The sequence below is a fragment of the Coregonus clupeaformis genome, unplaced genomic scaffold, assembly GCF_020615455.1.
Source record: "Coregonus clupeaformis isolate EN_2021a unplaced genomic scaffold, ASM2061545v1 scaf1689, whole genome shotgun sequence".
Classification (NCBI taxonomy): Eukaryota; Metazoa; Chordata; class Actinopteri; order Salmoniformes; family Salmonidae; genus Coregonus; species Coregonus clupeaformis.
Genome location: NW_025535143.1, coordinates 1 through 15934, shown reverse-complemented (window position 1 = coordinate 15934; position 15934 = coordinate 1). Strand labels below are relative to the sequence as shown.

At 45.1% G+C, this 15934-nt stretch overlaps 1 protein-coding gene across 1 annotated transcript; it reads left to right on the top strand.

Moving 5' to 3' along the window:
- Positions 1–3021: 3021 nt before the first annotated feature.
- On the top strand, positions 3022–6952 carry LOC123487391 (the record flags this gene model as incomplete). Its single annotated transcript, XM_045218619.1, has 4 exons — positions 3022–3195; positions 3571–4746; positions 6232–6479; positions 6735–6952. Coding segments are annotated over exons 1-4 (1806 nt in total), but the record flags the coding sequence as incomplete, so codon positions are not given.
- Positions 6953–15934: the final 8982 nt, after the last annotated feature.

The window sequence follows — 15934 nt, the reverse complement described above, 5'->3', positions numbered from 1 at the left end:
CCTGTCACAAGACGAAAAACATCCTCTCATCATCCCACGGACGCATCATGTCGCCACTCTGCTGGTAAGACATTATCACGAGCAAGTGGCTCACCAGGGCCGTCATTTTTCAGATGGAGCTATTCGAGCAGCAGGCTTCTGGATTATTGGGAGCAAACATCTGGTCTCTGGTATCATCCACAAGTGTGTCACCTGCCGTAAGGTTAGAGGAAAGTCAGTTGACCAAAAGATGGCGGACTTACCTGCAGACAGACTCACATCAGAGCCACCATTCACCAGTGTTGGACTTGATGTGTTTGGACCATGGAATGTCATAACTCGTCGCACTAGAGGTGGTAGTGCAGACTCCAAGAGCTGGCCGGTACTCTTTACATGTATGTCTACTAGAGCAGTCCATATTGAGCTCATCGAATCCATGTCCACATCCAGCTTCATCAACGCGCTGAGGCGTTTTTTCTCTATCCGTGGTCCAGCAAAAGTGCTACGATCTGATCGAGGTACAAACTTTATAGGTGCCTGCAGGGAACTGGGAATCGACACAAATGACTCAGAGTTGACTAAATACCTCTCAGACAAGGGATGTACTTGGATATTTAATCCCCCACACTCGTCTCATATGGGTGGTTCTTGGGAGAGACTCATTGGGGTTGCCAGACGTATCCTTGATGCTATGCTGTTTCAGACGGGCTCCACTCGTCTCACACATGAGGTCTTGAGCACTCTTATGTCTGAAGTTATGGCAATAATCAATGCGAGACCCCTAGTGTCAGTGTCAACCGATCCTGACATGCCTGCCATTCTTACACCCTCAATGTTACTGACACAAAGACCAACGCTACCTCAGCCCCTTCTGGATATTTCCACATGAACGATCTTCATGGAAAACAGTGGAAGCAAGTCCAGTGTCTCGCTGACACTTTTTGGAAAAGGTGGAGACAGGAGTACCTGACAACACTGCAGAGACGTAGAAAATGGACAGCAGAAAAGCCAAATGTGAAAGTGGGAGATGATGTCTTATTGAAAGACAGTCAGACGCACAGAAATGACTGGCCAGTCGGACTTGTGGTCAAAACCTTTCCCAGTACTGACGAAAAGGTCAGGAAAGTAGAACTAAAGGTTGTCAAGCAAGGGATTGCTAAGGTGTTTCTGAGACCAATCTCAGAGATTGTTGTTCTTCTTTCTGAAGCATCCTAGAGGCAAAATATTTTATTTCATAGTGGCACAATTTCATTATACCAGGCGGGGAGTGTGCTGCCATCTTGTTAGAAGGTAACAGATTATTTTATTATAGTGATTAAGAGTGACTTTCATTGTGTTCCATGGTGTTTAGCGCCCCCTAGTGGAGCTTTCTGGTACTTAGAATAATGTACAAAAACCCGGAAGTAAAGTAGTTATTCTGCACGCAGACAAGCAGCTAGAAACAACGCTACTGTACAGTTCTTTCAGTGCAACTATTTCTTGTTACGCTTCAGCCTCGGAAAATATTTGTTTGTAAGTTCAATTCAAGCATATTGCAAGTGATGATAATATTGTTATTGACAGAATTGCTTACTTATCAATGTTAGTTGGTTACATTTACTCACGCAAATTGCATTGACTTTCATGGATGGCGTTAGCTGTATTAGTGTGCTCGTGCGTCATGTAAAAGAAGTGTAAAACATACTATAGTTTGTTACTGTTTCTAGTGTAATATGCTTTGTTATTGTACAGAGGTGTTTGTACATTGTTAGAGTAATGAAAGGAGTTGGCTAGTTGTTACTCATAGAGTAATTATCTATTTGGTTTGTCGTCATGCCAGATACATGGTAACTTGGCAATTGCTTTGTATTTATGCAACTTCAACTTGAAATGTATAATGTACAGCTACAGTATGTCAATGTGAATTGAATACTAAAGTATATTATTTTCTGTATTTGCAGTTTCACAACATAAACGATTTCAATACATTCGTTCAAGAAAAGTCACGCCTTGGAAGTTTTATTGAAGACTCAGTTGTTAGCTATCTGTCTAGTTTTGCACGGGAACGCAATTCCAGGGCAGAAAAATGAAAAAACATCATCCCGGCGGGCTCAAGCACAAGAATAATCGCACGTGGTGGTTATGATTCTACGTTCATTAGCCAACAAAGCCTCTGATCCTAGGGATGACCAGCAGTCTACGATGCAGCAACCAGAGGCAAGTGTTCGACAGAAAGAGGAAGAGGAGCGAGTAAGAGAGATGGAGGAGCCTCTTCAGCACATTGAGACCAAGTCTCAGTCTGCAAGATCAAGGTCATCAAAACAGTCAAGCAGATCCTCAACGGCAAGTTGTGCAGCCATCAAAGCACGTGCCAAGGCGGATGATGCGCGTGCTCGAGTCTCCTATGCTGAAAATGAAGCTTCTGTGATGAAACAAAAAGCGGAACTGGATGCAAGTTTATATGTTCTCCAAGTTGAGAGAACAGCTGCTGCTGCGTTGGCTGAAGCTGTAGCCTATGAAGAACCTGTAGAGTCTGAACGCAGAGAGCTCCACAGAGAACTCAACACAGGGACACAGCCCTTAAGTCCAGTGCAACGTACTCAGTGAGTATGTGCAACAACATGCTAGGCCCTACTTTGCTGAAATGCCATTTGAAGTAGAGACACAAGAGCTTATTGTTGACCCAGCTACAGGCCACAATCCAGAAAGTAGCAAACAACGGAGCATGAGCAGAGACTCTCCGTACAAAAGAAATGAAAAGCAGCATGGTGGAAAGGGAAAACAGACCCACTTCCAGTCACCGACACAAGGCTTCCCTGAGTCACAAGTGGCACCAGAACTCACCAAGTACATCCTACGCCGTGAGATGGTGAGTTCCGGACTCCTGAAGTTTGATGATCGTCCTGAAAATTATTGGGCATGGAAAGCATATTTTCTTAATGCGACCAGAGACTTGAATCTATCAGCCAGGGAAGAGTTAGATCTAATTACCGAGTGGCTAGGGGCAGAGTCGTCTGAGCAAGCAAAGAGAATTAGATCAGTCTATATTCTCAATGCAACAGCAGGGCTTAACATGGTCTGGCAAAGACTAGAAGAGTGCTATGGTACACCCGAAGTGATCGAGAATGCACTGTTGAAGAAAATTGATGAATTTCCAAAACTGTCTAACAAAGACAATCACAAACTAAGAGAACTGGGTGACATTCTTCTCGAACTGGAGTGTGCTAAAGAAGAAGGGTGTGACACTCTGGCTCTATGGACTTTGATTTTGAGCCAGGGTTGTTATTTTTCACTTGGGTGTATTTCTATGTTGGTTATTCTAGTTGTTTATTTCTATGTTTGGTTGGAGTATCTTGATTAGTCAATGACTCCCAATCGGAGGTAACGAGTGTCAGCTGTCGGCTCGTTATCTCTGATTGGGAGCCATATTTAAACTGTGTGTGTTCACCTTGTGGTTGTAGGTTTTTGTTCCATGTACAGTCATTTGTCACTGTGGACTTCACTATCGTCATTCGTTTATTTGTTTTCGTGGTTGCTTTGATTAAATAAAGTCATCATGTTCACTCAACGCGCTGCGTATTGGTCCGCTTCCTCAGACGATCGTGACAAAGGGTACCTTCCAGGCCTCGCTTATCTGGACACATCTCGTGGGGTAAACCCTATAGTAGAGAAACTTCCATTCAGTTTACAAGAGAAATGGATAGCACAGGGATCCAAATACAAGGAGGACTATCGGGTAGCATTCCCACCATTCTCGTTTTTCTCGAGATTCATCAGGAACCAGGCGAAAATTAGAAACGACCCCAGTTTCACCCTCTACACCTCAACTACCCAGGTGTCTGTGAAAAGTGAGAAACCTGTCAGGTACAGCAGCAAGACACCTGTGACTGTACACAAAACAGACGTGTCATCTGAGCCCTCAGACCACCAAACCAAACCCAGTAAGACAAAGGTTGAAAGCCCTGACCATCACTGTCCAATACATAACAAGCCTCATCCTCTTAAAAAGTGTCGCGGGTTTAGATACAAAACTCTAGATGAGCGCAAATCATATCTCAAAGAGAATGGCATTTGTTTCCGATGTTGTGGGTCAACTCAGCACAGAGCTAAAGACTGTAAGGTGTCAATCAAGTGCTCCGAGTGTGACAGCGACAGACATCTTGCTGCTCTGCATCCAGGTCCAGCTCCTTCAACGATAGACACCGCTACAGCAGAGAAAGAGCATGGCGGGGAGCAAGGTGAAGATGCTCTTCTATCAGTCACCTCAAAGTGTACCGAGATCTGTGGTGAGGCAGCCAATCCAAGATCATGTTCAAAAATATGCCTAGTCAAAGCTTATCCAGCTGGGAAAAGAGAGAAAGCTGTAAAAATGTATGCAGTGCTTGATGAACAGAGCAACAAATCTCTGGCCAAGACAGAGTTTTTCAATCTCTTCAACATCAATGACAACTCTGCTCCATACACCATGAAGACCTGTTCTGGGGTAGCAGAGACTTCAGGCAGGAGAGCCATCAACTTCATGGTGGAGTCTATAGACGGACACAAGCAGCTCACTCTCCCTACTCTGATTGAGTGTGACATGATGCCAGACAATAGAATGGAGATTCCCTCCCCAGACATTGCGCATCATCATCCCCATCTGCAACCAGTGGCGGACAAAATTCCAGCTGTGGACCCAGACGCTCCCATCCTCCTGCTCTTAGGACGAGACATCTTAAGGGTACACAAGGTACGAGAACAAATCAATGGGCCCCACGACACTCCTTATGCACAGCGACTCGACCTCGGGTAGGTCATCATGGGTGAAGTTTGTCTGGGAACGGCTCACCGACCAGCCAGTGTTAACGTGTTCAGGACAAACATACTTCAAAATGGTCGCACGTCCTATCTGAGCCCTTGCCCTGACATCATCCAGGTGAAAGAGAACTACAGCAGCGTAGCTCACAACACATTTCTCTCTCTACAGGGCACTCGAGAGATCCAAGCACAACTGTGAACACAGACAGCCTGGGATGTTCCGTGTTCAACAAAACACAAGACGATTGTAAACCAGCACCATCTGTGGAAGACAAAGCTTTCTTGGACATTATGGACAAACAGGTTTTCCAGGATGATGGAAACAACTGGGTGGCTCCACTACCCTTTCGCCCCACTAGACGTCGTCTTCCTAATAACAGAGAGCAGGCCATGAAGCGTCTCACATCACTTCGTAGGACTTTAGACAAAAAGCCTGACATGAAACTTCAATTTATTGACTTCATGCAAAAGATGCTGGATAACGACCAAGCTGAACATTCTCCGACACTAGAGGGAGACAAAGAACGCTGGTATCTGCCAATATTTGGTGTTTACCATCCACAAAAAGCCTGAACAAATAAGAGTGGTGTTTGACTACAGCGCTGAGTGTCAAGGCGTGTCACTGAACGACGTCCTGCTCAGGGGTCCAGACTTAAACAACACACTCTTGGGCGTCTTAATGCGCTTCCGCAAGGATGGCATTGCACTAACGACAGATGTCTAACAAATGTTTTACTGTTTTGGTTTACGTGAGGATCACAGAGATTACTTAAGGTTTCTCTGGTATGAAGACAACAACCCAGATAGAAACATAACTGAGTACAGGATGAAAGTCCATGTATTTGGGAACAGCCCCTCACCAGCCGTAGCCATCTACTGCATGAGACGAGCAGCTCTACAGGGTGAGAAGGAATACGGGTCAGAACCCAAGCAGTTTGTAGTGAGGAACTTTTATGTCGATGATGGGCTGATATCAGTAGCTACTCCAGAAGAAGCTATCAACATTATGAGAAAAACACAAGCAATGTTAGCGGAGTCCAACATGAAACTACACAAGATTGCATCCAATAGCAAAACAGTTATGGAAGCCTTCCCCATGGAGGACCGTGCCAAGGACTTAAAAGACTTGGAACTCGGAGTAGATCCTCTCCCTTTTCAACGGAGCCTGGGACTTTCCTGGAACCTGGAAACAGACAGCTTCACATTCCAGGTGTCCCACAATGAGAAGCCTTTTACACGGAGAGGCATCCTGTCTACAGTGAATAGTCTTTATGACCCCCTTGGGTTTGTGGCTCCAATAACAATGCAAGGGAAAGCCTTAATCAGAGAACTCTCTTCTGATCAGAGTGAGTGGGATGCCCCCCTTCCCACAGAAAAAGAAGAGGAATGGAAAATGTGGAAGGAATCTTTGATGGAGTTGGAACATCTGTATATTCAGCGGCCTTACATCCTAGTCTCCTTGTCTACCACTCAAAGAAGAGAGCTGCACATCTTCTCGGATGCCTCTACAGTAGCCATAGGAGCGGTAGCCTATCTGAGAGTTATTGACTCGGAAGGTCAATGCCATGTTGGATTTGTCATGGGGAAATCTAAATTGGCCCCTCGACCGGCCCACACTATCCCACGCCTAGAACTGTGTGCGGCTGTGTTAGCTGTTGAGATGTATGAACTGATCAGAGACGAAATAGACATTGATGTAAACGCAGCCAAGTTCTACACAGACAGTAAGATAGTTCTCGGTTACATCCACAATGTCACCAAAAGATTTTATGTGTATGTTGCCAATAGGGTAACTCGTATCAGGAAGTCTACCCATCCAGACCAGTGGTGTTACGTAAACACTGACAGCAATCCAGCAGACCATGCAACCAGGCCCATACGAGCCGCACTCTTAAAGCACACCAGTTGGTTCTCAGGTCCCCCTTTTCTGGCTCAAGCAAACTCAAGTGAGTCTGAGACCATCAATTTTGACCTTGTAGAGCCTGACGCAGACGCAGAGATTCGGCCAAACGTCACTGCCTTCGTCACTAAGGTTTCTGGAGCTCAATTCGGCTCTCATCGCTTTGAGAGGTTCTCGAACTGGAAAGCTCTCAATCGAGCCACAGCACGACTCATTCATGTTGCCAGATCCTTTCACGAAAGTGCAGACGACAACAACTGCAGAGGCTGGCATCAGTGTAAAAACCATGCAGTACAAGTGAGTTGTCACAAGCCAAAACAGCAATCATTCACTGTGTGCAACATGAAGCCTTCAAAGAGGAATTTCAAATGCCTTGAGAAAGGAAAAGAGTTACCAAAAACAAAGTACACTCAAAAAGCTAAACCCAGTGATTGATGAGGATGGGTTGCTGAGGGTGGGAGGCCGATTGTCCTCTGCCGACCTGTCACAAGACGAAAAACATCCTCTCATCATCCCACGGACGCATCATGTCGCCACTCTGCTGGTAAGACATTATCACGAGCAAGTGGCTCACCAGGGCCGTCATTTTCAGATGGAGCTATTCGAGCAGCAGGCTTCTGGATTGTTGGGAGCAAACATCTGGTCTCTGGTATCATCCACAAGTGTGTCACCTGCCGTAAGGTTAGAGGAAAGTCAGTTGACCAAAAGATGGCAGACTTACCTGCAGACAGACTCACATCAGAGCCACCATTCACCAGTGTTGGACTTGATGTGTTTGGACCATGGAATGTCATAACTCGTCGCACTAGAGGTGGTAGTGCAGACTCCAAGCGCTGGCCAGTACTCTTTACATGTATGTCTACTAGAGCAGTCCATATTGAGCTCATCGAATCCATGTCCACATCCAGCTTCATCAACGCGCTGAGGCGTTTTTTCTCTATCCGTGGTCCAGCAAAAGTGCTACGATCTGATCGAGGTACAAACTTTATAGGTGCCTGCAGGGAACTGGGAATCGACACAAATGACTCAGAGTTGACTAAATACCTCTCAGACAAGGGATGTACTTGGATATTTAATCCCCCACACTCGTCTCATATGGGTGGTTCTTGGGAGAGACTCATTGGGGTTGCCAGACGTATCCTTGATGCTATGCTGTTTCAGACGGGCTCCACTCGTCTCACACATGAGGTCTTGAGCACTCTTATGTCTGAAGTTATGGCAATAATCAATGCGAGACCCCTAGTGTCAGTGTCAACCGATCCTGACATGCCTGCCATTCTTACACCCTCAATGTTACTGACACAAAAGACCAACGCTACCTCAGCCCCTTCTGGATATTTCCCACATGAACGATCTTCATGGAAAACAGTGGAAGCAAGTCCAGTGTCTCGCTGACACTTTTTGGAAAAGGTGGAGACAGGAGTACCTGACAACACTGCAGAGACGTGAAAATGGACAGCAGAAAAGCCAAATGTGAAAGTGGGAGATGATGTCTTATTGAAAGACAGTCAGACGCACAGAAATGACTGGCCAGTCGGACTTGTGGTCAAAACCTTTCCCAGTACTGACGAAAAGGTCAGGAAAGTAGAACTAAAGGTTGTCAAGCAAGGGATTGCTAAGGTGTTTCTGAGACCAATCTCAGAGATTGTTGTTCTTCTTTCTAAGCATCCTAGAGGCAAAATATTTTATTTCATAGTGGCACAATTTCATTATACCAGGCGGGGAGTGTGCTGCCATCTTGTTAGAAGGTAACAGATTATTTTATTATAGTGATTAAGAGTGACTTTCATTGTGTTCCATGGTGTTTAGCGCCCCCTAGTGGAGCTTTCTGGTACTTAGAATAATGTACAAAAACCCGGAAGTAAAGTAGTCATTCTGCACGCAGACAAGCAGCTAGAAACAACGCTACTGTACAGTTCTTTCAGTGCAACTATTTCTTGTTACGCTTCAGCCTCGGAAAATATTTGTTTGTAAGTTCAATTCAAGCATATTGCAAGTGATGATAATATTGTTATTGACAGAATTGCTTACTTATCAATGTTAGTTGGTTACATTTACTCACGCAAATTGCATTGACTTTCATGGATGGCGTTAGCTGTATTAGTTTGCTCGTGCGTCATGTAAAAGAAGTGTAAAACATACTATAGTTTGTTACTGTTTCTAGTGTAATATGCTTTGTTATTGTACAGAGGTGTTTGTACATTGTTAGAGTAATGAAAGGAGTTGGCTAGTTGTTACTCATAGAGTAATTATCTATTTGGTTTGTCGTCATGCCAGATACATGGTAACTTGGCAATTGCTTTGTATTTATGCAACTTCAACTTGAAATGTATAATGTACAGCTACAGTATGTCAATGTGAATTGAATACTAAAGTATATTATTTTCTGTATTTGCAGTTTCACAACATAAACGTTTTCAATACATTCGTTCAAGAAAAGTCACGCCTTGGAAGTTTTATTGAAGACTCAGTTGTTAGCTATCTGTCTAGTTTTGCACGGGAACGCAATTCCAGGGCAGAATAGTGAAAAAACATCATCCTGGCGGGCTCAAGCACAAGAATAATCGCGCACGTGGTGGTTATGATTCTACGTTCATTAGCCAACAAAGCCTCTGATCCTAGGGATGACCAGCAGTCTACGATGCAGCAACCAGAGGCAAGTGTTCGACAGAAAGAGGAAGAGGAGCGAGTAAGAGAGATGGAGGAGCCTCTTCAGCACATTGAGACCAAGTCTCAGTCTGCAAGATCAAGGTCATCAAAACAGTCAAGCAGATCCTCAACGTGCGAGTTGTGCAGCCATCAAAGCACGTGCCAAGGCGGACGTAGCGCGTGCTCGAGTCTCCTATGCTGAAAAGGAAGCTTCTGTGATGAAACAAAAAGCGGAACTGGATGCAAGTTTATATGTTCTCCAAGTTGAGAGAACAGCTGCTGCTGCGTTGGCTGAAGCTGTAGCCTATGAAGAAGCTGTAGAGTCTGAACGCAGAGAGCTCCACAGAGAACTCAACACAGGGACACAGCCCTTAAGTCCAGTGCAACGTACTTGTGAGTATGTGCAACAACATGCTAGGCCCTACTTTGCTGAAATGCCATTTGAAGTAGAGACACAAGAGCTTAGTGTTGACCCAGCTACAGGCCACAATCCAGAAAGTAGCAAACAACGGAGCATGAGCAGAGACTCTCCGTACAAAAGAAATGAAAAGCAGCATGGTGGAAAGGGAAAAACAGACCCACTTCCAGTCACCGACACAAGGCTTCCCTGAGTCACAAGTGGCACCAGAACTCACCAAGTACCTCCTGCGCCGTGAGATGGTGAGTTCCGGACTCCTGAAGTTTAATGATCGTCCTGAAAATTATTGGGCATGGAAAGCATATTTTCTTAATGCGACCAGAGACTTGAATCTATCAGCCAGGGAAGAGTTAGATCTAATTACCAAGTGGCTAGGGGCAGAGTCGTCTGAGCAAGCAAAAGAGAATTAGATCTGTCTATATTCTCAATGCAACAGCAGGGCTTAACATGGTCTGGCAACGACTAGAAGAGTGCTATGGTACACCCGAAGTGATCGAGAATGCACTGTTGAAGAAAATTGATGAATTTCCAAAACTGTCTAACAAAGACAATCACAAACTAAGAGAACTGGGTGACATTCTTCTCGAACTGGAGTGTGCTAAAGAAGAAGGGTACCTTCCAGGCCTCGCTTATCTGGACACATCTCGTGGGTAAACCCTATAGTAGAGAAACTTCCATTCAGTTTACAAGAGAAATGGATAGCACAGGGATCCAAATACAAGGAGGACTATCGGGTAGCATTCCCACCATTCTCGTTTTTCTCGAGATTCATCAGGAACCAGGCGAAAATTAGAAACGACCCCAGTTTCACCCTCTACACCTCAACTACCCAGGTGTCTGTGAAAAGTGAGAAACCTGTCCAGGTACAGCAGCAAGACACCTGTGACTGTACACAAAACAGACGTGTCATCTGAGCCCTCAGACCACCAAACCAAACCCAGTAAGACAAAGGTTGAAAGCCCTGACCATCACTGTCCAATACATAACAAGCCTCATCCTCTTAAAAAGTGTCGCGGGTTAAGATACAAAACTCTAGATGAGCGCAAATCATATCTCAAAGAGAATGGCATTTGTTTCCGATGTTGTGGGTCAACTCAGCACAGAGCTAAAGACTGTAAGGTGTCAATCAAGTGCTCCGAGTGTGACAGCGACAGACATCTTGCTGCTCTGCATCCAGGTCCAGCTCCTTCAACGATGAGACACCGCTACAGCAGAGAAAGAGCATGGCGGGAGCAAGGTGAAGATGCTCTTCTATCAGTCACCTCAAAGTGTACCGAGATCTGTGGTGAGGCAGCCAATCCAAGATCATGTTCAAAAATATGCCCTAGTCAAAGCTTATCTAGCTGGGAAAAGAGAGAAAGCTGTAAAAATGTATGCAGTGCTTGATGAACAGAGCAACAAATCTCTGGCCAAGACAGAGTTTTTCAATCTCTTCAACATCAATGACAACTCTGCTCATACACCATGAAGACCTGTTCTGGGGTAACAGAGACTTCAGGCAGGAGAGCCATCAACTTCATGGTGGAGTCTATAGACGGACACAAGCAGCTCACTCTCCCTACTCTGATTGAGTGTGACATGATGCCAGACGATAGAATGGAGATTCCCTCCCCAGACATTGCGCATCATCATCCCCATCTGCAACCAGTGGCGGACAAAATTCCAGCTGTGGACCAGACGCTCCCATCCTCCTGCTCTTAGGACGAGACATCTTAAGGGTACACAAGGTACGAGAACAAATCAATGGGCCCCACGACACTCCTTATGCACAGCGACTCGACCTCGGGTGGGTCATCGTTAGGTGAAGTTTGTCTGGGAACGGCTCACCGACCAGCCAGTGTTAACGTGTTCAGGACAAACATACTTCAAAATGGTCGCACGTCCTATCTGAGCCCTTGCCCTGACATCATCCAGGTGAAAGAGAACTACAGCAGCGTAGCTCAGCAACACATTTCTCTCTCACAGGGCACTCGAGAGATCCAAGCACAACTGTGAACACAGACAGCCTGGGATGTTCCGTGTTCAACAAAACACAAGACGATGATAAACCAGCTCCATCTGTGGAAGACAAAGCTTTCTTGGACATTATGGACAAACAGGTTTTCCAGGATGATGGAAACAACTGGGTGGCTCCACTACCCTTTCGCCCCACTAGACGTCGTCTTCCTAATCAGGGAGCAGGCCATGAAGCGTCTCACATCACTTCGTAGGACTTCAGACAAAAAGCCTGACATGAAACTTCAATTTATTGACTTCATGCAAAAGATGCTGGATAACGACCAAGCTGAACATTCTCCGACACTAGAGGGGAGACAAAGAACGCTGGTATCTGCCAATATTTGGTGTTTACCATCCACAAAAGCCTGAAAAAATAAGAGTGGTGTTTGACTACAGCGCTGAGTGTCAAGGCGTGTCACTGAACGACGTCCTGCTCAGGGGTCCAGACTTAAAAACACACTCTTGGGCGTCTTAATGCGCTTCCTCAAGGATGGCATTGCACTAACGACAGATGTGCAACAAATGTTTTACTGTTTTGGTTTACGTGAGGATCACAGAGATTACTTAAGGTTTCTCTGGTATGAAGACAACAACCCAGATAGAAACATAACTGAGTACAGGATGAAAGTCCATGTATTTGGGAACAGCCCCTCACCAGCCGTAGCCATCTACTGCATGAGAGCGGAGCAGCTCTACAGGGTGAGAAGGAATACGGGTCAGAACCCAAGCAGTTTGTAGTGAGTAACTTTTATGTCGATGATGGGCTGATATCAGTAGCTACTCCAGAAGAAGCTATCAACATTATGAGAAAAAACACAAGCAATGTTAGAGGAGTCCAACATGAAACTACAAGATTGCATCCAATAGCAAAACAGTTATGGAAGCCTTCCCCATGGAGGACCGTGCCAAGGGACTTAAAAGACTTGGAACTCGGAGTAGATCCTCTCCCTTTTCAACGGAGCCTGGGACTTTCCTGGAACCTGGAAACAGACAGCTTCACATTCCAGGTGTCCCACAATGAGAAGCCTTTTACACGGAGAGGCATCCTGTCTACAGTGAATAGTCTTTATGACCCCCCTTGGGTTTGTGGCTCCAATAACAATGCAAGGGAAAGCCTTAATCAGAGAACTCTCTTCTGATCAGAGTGAGTGGGATGCCCCCTTCCCACAGAAAAAGAAGAGGAATGGAAAATGTGGAAGGAATCTTTGATGGAGTTGGAACATCTGTATATTCAGCGGCCCTTACATCCTAGTCTCCTTGTCTACCACTCAAAGAAGAGAGCTGCACATCTTCTCGGATGCCTCTACAGTAGCCATAGGAGCGGTAGCCTATCTGAGAGTTATTGACTCGGAAGGTCAATGCCATGTTGGATTTGTCATGGGGAAATCTAAATTGGCCCCTCGACCGGCCCACACTATCCCACGCCTAGAACTGTGTGTGGCTGTGCTAGCTGTTGAGATGTATGAACTGATCAGAGACGAAATAGACATTGATGTAAACGCAGCCAAGTTCTACACAGACAGTAAGATAGTTCTCGGTTACATCCACAATGTCACCAAAATATTTTATGTGTATGTTGCCAATAGGGTAACTCGTATCAGGAAGTCTACCCATCCAGACCAGTGGTGTTACGTAGAGCACTGACAGCAATCCAGCAGACCATGCAAACCAGGCCCATAACGAGCCGCGACTCTTAAAGCACACCAGTTGGTTCTCAGGTCCCCCTTTCTCTGGCTCAAGCAAACTCAAGTGAGTCTGAGACCATCACTTTTGGACCTTGTAGAGCCTGACGCGAGACGCATGGGATTCGGCCAAACGTCACTGCCTTCAGTCACTGAGGTTCTGGAGCTCAATTCGCTCTCATCGCTTTGAGAGGTTCTCGAACTGAAAGCTCTCAATCGAGCCACACAGCACGACTCATTCATGTTGCCAGATCCTTTCACGAAAGTGCGGACGACAACAACTGCAGAGGCTGGCATCAGTGTAAAAACCATGCAGTACAAGTGAGTTGTCAAAGCCAAAACAGCAATCATTCATGTGTGCAACATGCAAGCCTTCAAAGAGGAATTTCAAATGCCTTGAGAAAGGAAAAGAGTTACCAGAACAAAGTACACTCAAAAAGCTAAACCCAGTGATTGATGAGGATGGGTTGCTGAGGGTTGGGAGCTTCGATTGTCCTCTGCCGACCTGTCACAAGGCGAAAAACATCCTCCTCATCATCCTACGGACCGCATCATGTCGCACACCTCTGCTGGTAAGACATTATCACGAACAAGTGGCTCTCCAGGGCCGTCATTTTTTCAGATGGAGCTATTCGAGTAGCAGGCTTCTGGATTATTGGGAGCAAACATCTGGTCTCTGGTATCATCCAGCAAGTATAGCCACCTGCCCGTAAGTTAGAGGAAAGTCAGTTGGACCAAAAGATGGGCGGACTTACCTGCAGACAGACTCACATCAGAGCCACCATTCACCAGTGTTGGACTTGATGTGTTTGGACCATGGAATGTCATAACTCGTCGCACTAGAGGTGGTAGTGCGAGACTCCAAGAGCTGTGCCGTACTCTTTACATGTATGTCTACTAGAGCAGTCCATATTGAGCTCATCGAATCCATGTCCACATCCAGCTTCATCAACGCGCTGAGGCGTTTTTCTCTATCCGTGGTCCAGCAAAAGTGCTACGATCTGATCGATAACAAACTTTATAGGTGCCTGCAGGGAACTGGGAATCGACACAAATGACTCAGAGTTGACTAAATACCTCTCAGACAAGGGATGTACTTGGATATTTAATCCCCCCACACTCGTCTCATATGGGTGGTTCTTGGGAGAGACTCATTGGGGTTGCCAGACGTATCCTTGATGCTATGCTGTTTCAGACGGGCTCCACTCGTCTCACACATGAGGTCTTGAGCACTCTTATGTCTGAAGTTATGGCAATAATCAATGCGGACCCCTAGTGTCAGTGTTCAACCGATCCTGACATGCCTGCCATTCTTACACCCTCAATGTTACTGACACAAAAGACCAACGCTACCTCAGCCCCTTCTGGATATTTCCACATGAACGATCTTCATGGAAAACAGTGGAAGCAAGTCCAGTGTCTCGCTGACACTTTTTGGAAAAGGTGGAGACAGAAGTACCTGACAACACTGCAGAGATGCAGAAAATGGACAGCAGAAAAGCCAAATGTGAAAGTGGGAGATGATGTCTTATTGAAAGACAGTCAGACGCACAGAAATGACTCGCCCAGTCGGACTTGTGGTCAAACCTTTCCCAGTATGCTGACAAAAGGTCAGGAAAGTAGAACTAAAGGTTGTCAAGCAAACAGGGATTGCTAAGGTGTTTCTGAGACCAATCTCAGAGATTTGTTGTTCTTCTTTCCTGAAGCATCCTAGAGGCAAAATATTTTATTTCATAGTGGCACAATTTCATTATACCAGGCGGAGGAGTGTGCTGCCATCTTGTTAGAAGGTAACAGATTATTTTATTATAGTGATTAAGAGTGACTTTCATTGTGTTCCATGGTGTTTAGCGCCCCCTAGTGGAGCTTTCTGGTACTTAGAATAATGTACAAAAACCCGGAAGTAAAGTAGTCATTCTGCAGCAGACAAGCAGCTAGAAACAACGCTACTGTACAGTTCTTTCAGTGCAACTATTTCTTGTTACGCTTCAGCCTCGAAAATATTTGTTTGTAAGTTCAATTCAAGCATATTGCAAGTGATGATAATATTGTTATTGACAGAATTGCTTACTTATCAATGTTAGTTGGTTACATTTACTCACGCAAATTGCATTGACTTTCTGGATGGCTTACTGTATTAGTTTGCTCGTCAAGTCATGTAAAAGAAGTTAAAACATACTGTAGTTTGTTACTGTTTCTAGTGTAATATGCTTTGTTATTGTACGAGGTGTTTGTACATTGTTAGAGTAATGAAAGGGAGTTGGCTAGTTGTTACTCATAGAGTAATTATCTATTTGGTTTGTCGTCATGCCAGATACATGGTAACTTGGCAATTGCTTTGTATTTATGCAACTTCAACTTGAAATGTATAATGTACAGCTACAGTATGTCAATGTGAATTGAATACTAAAAGTATATTATTTTCTGTATTTGCAGTTTCACAACATAAACGATTTCAATACATTCGTTCAAGAAAAGTCACGCCTTAGAAGTTTATTGAAGACTCAGTTGTTAGCTATCTGTCTAGTTTTG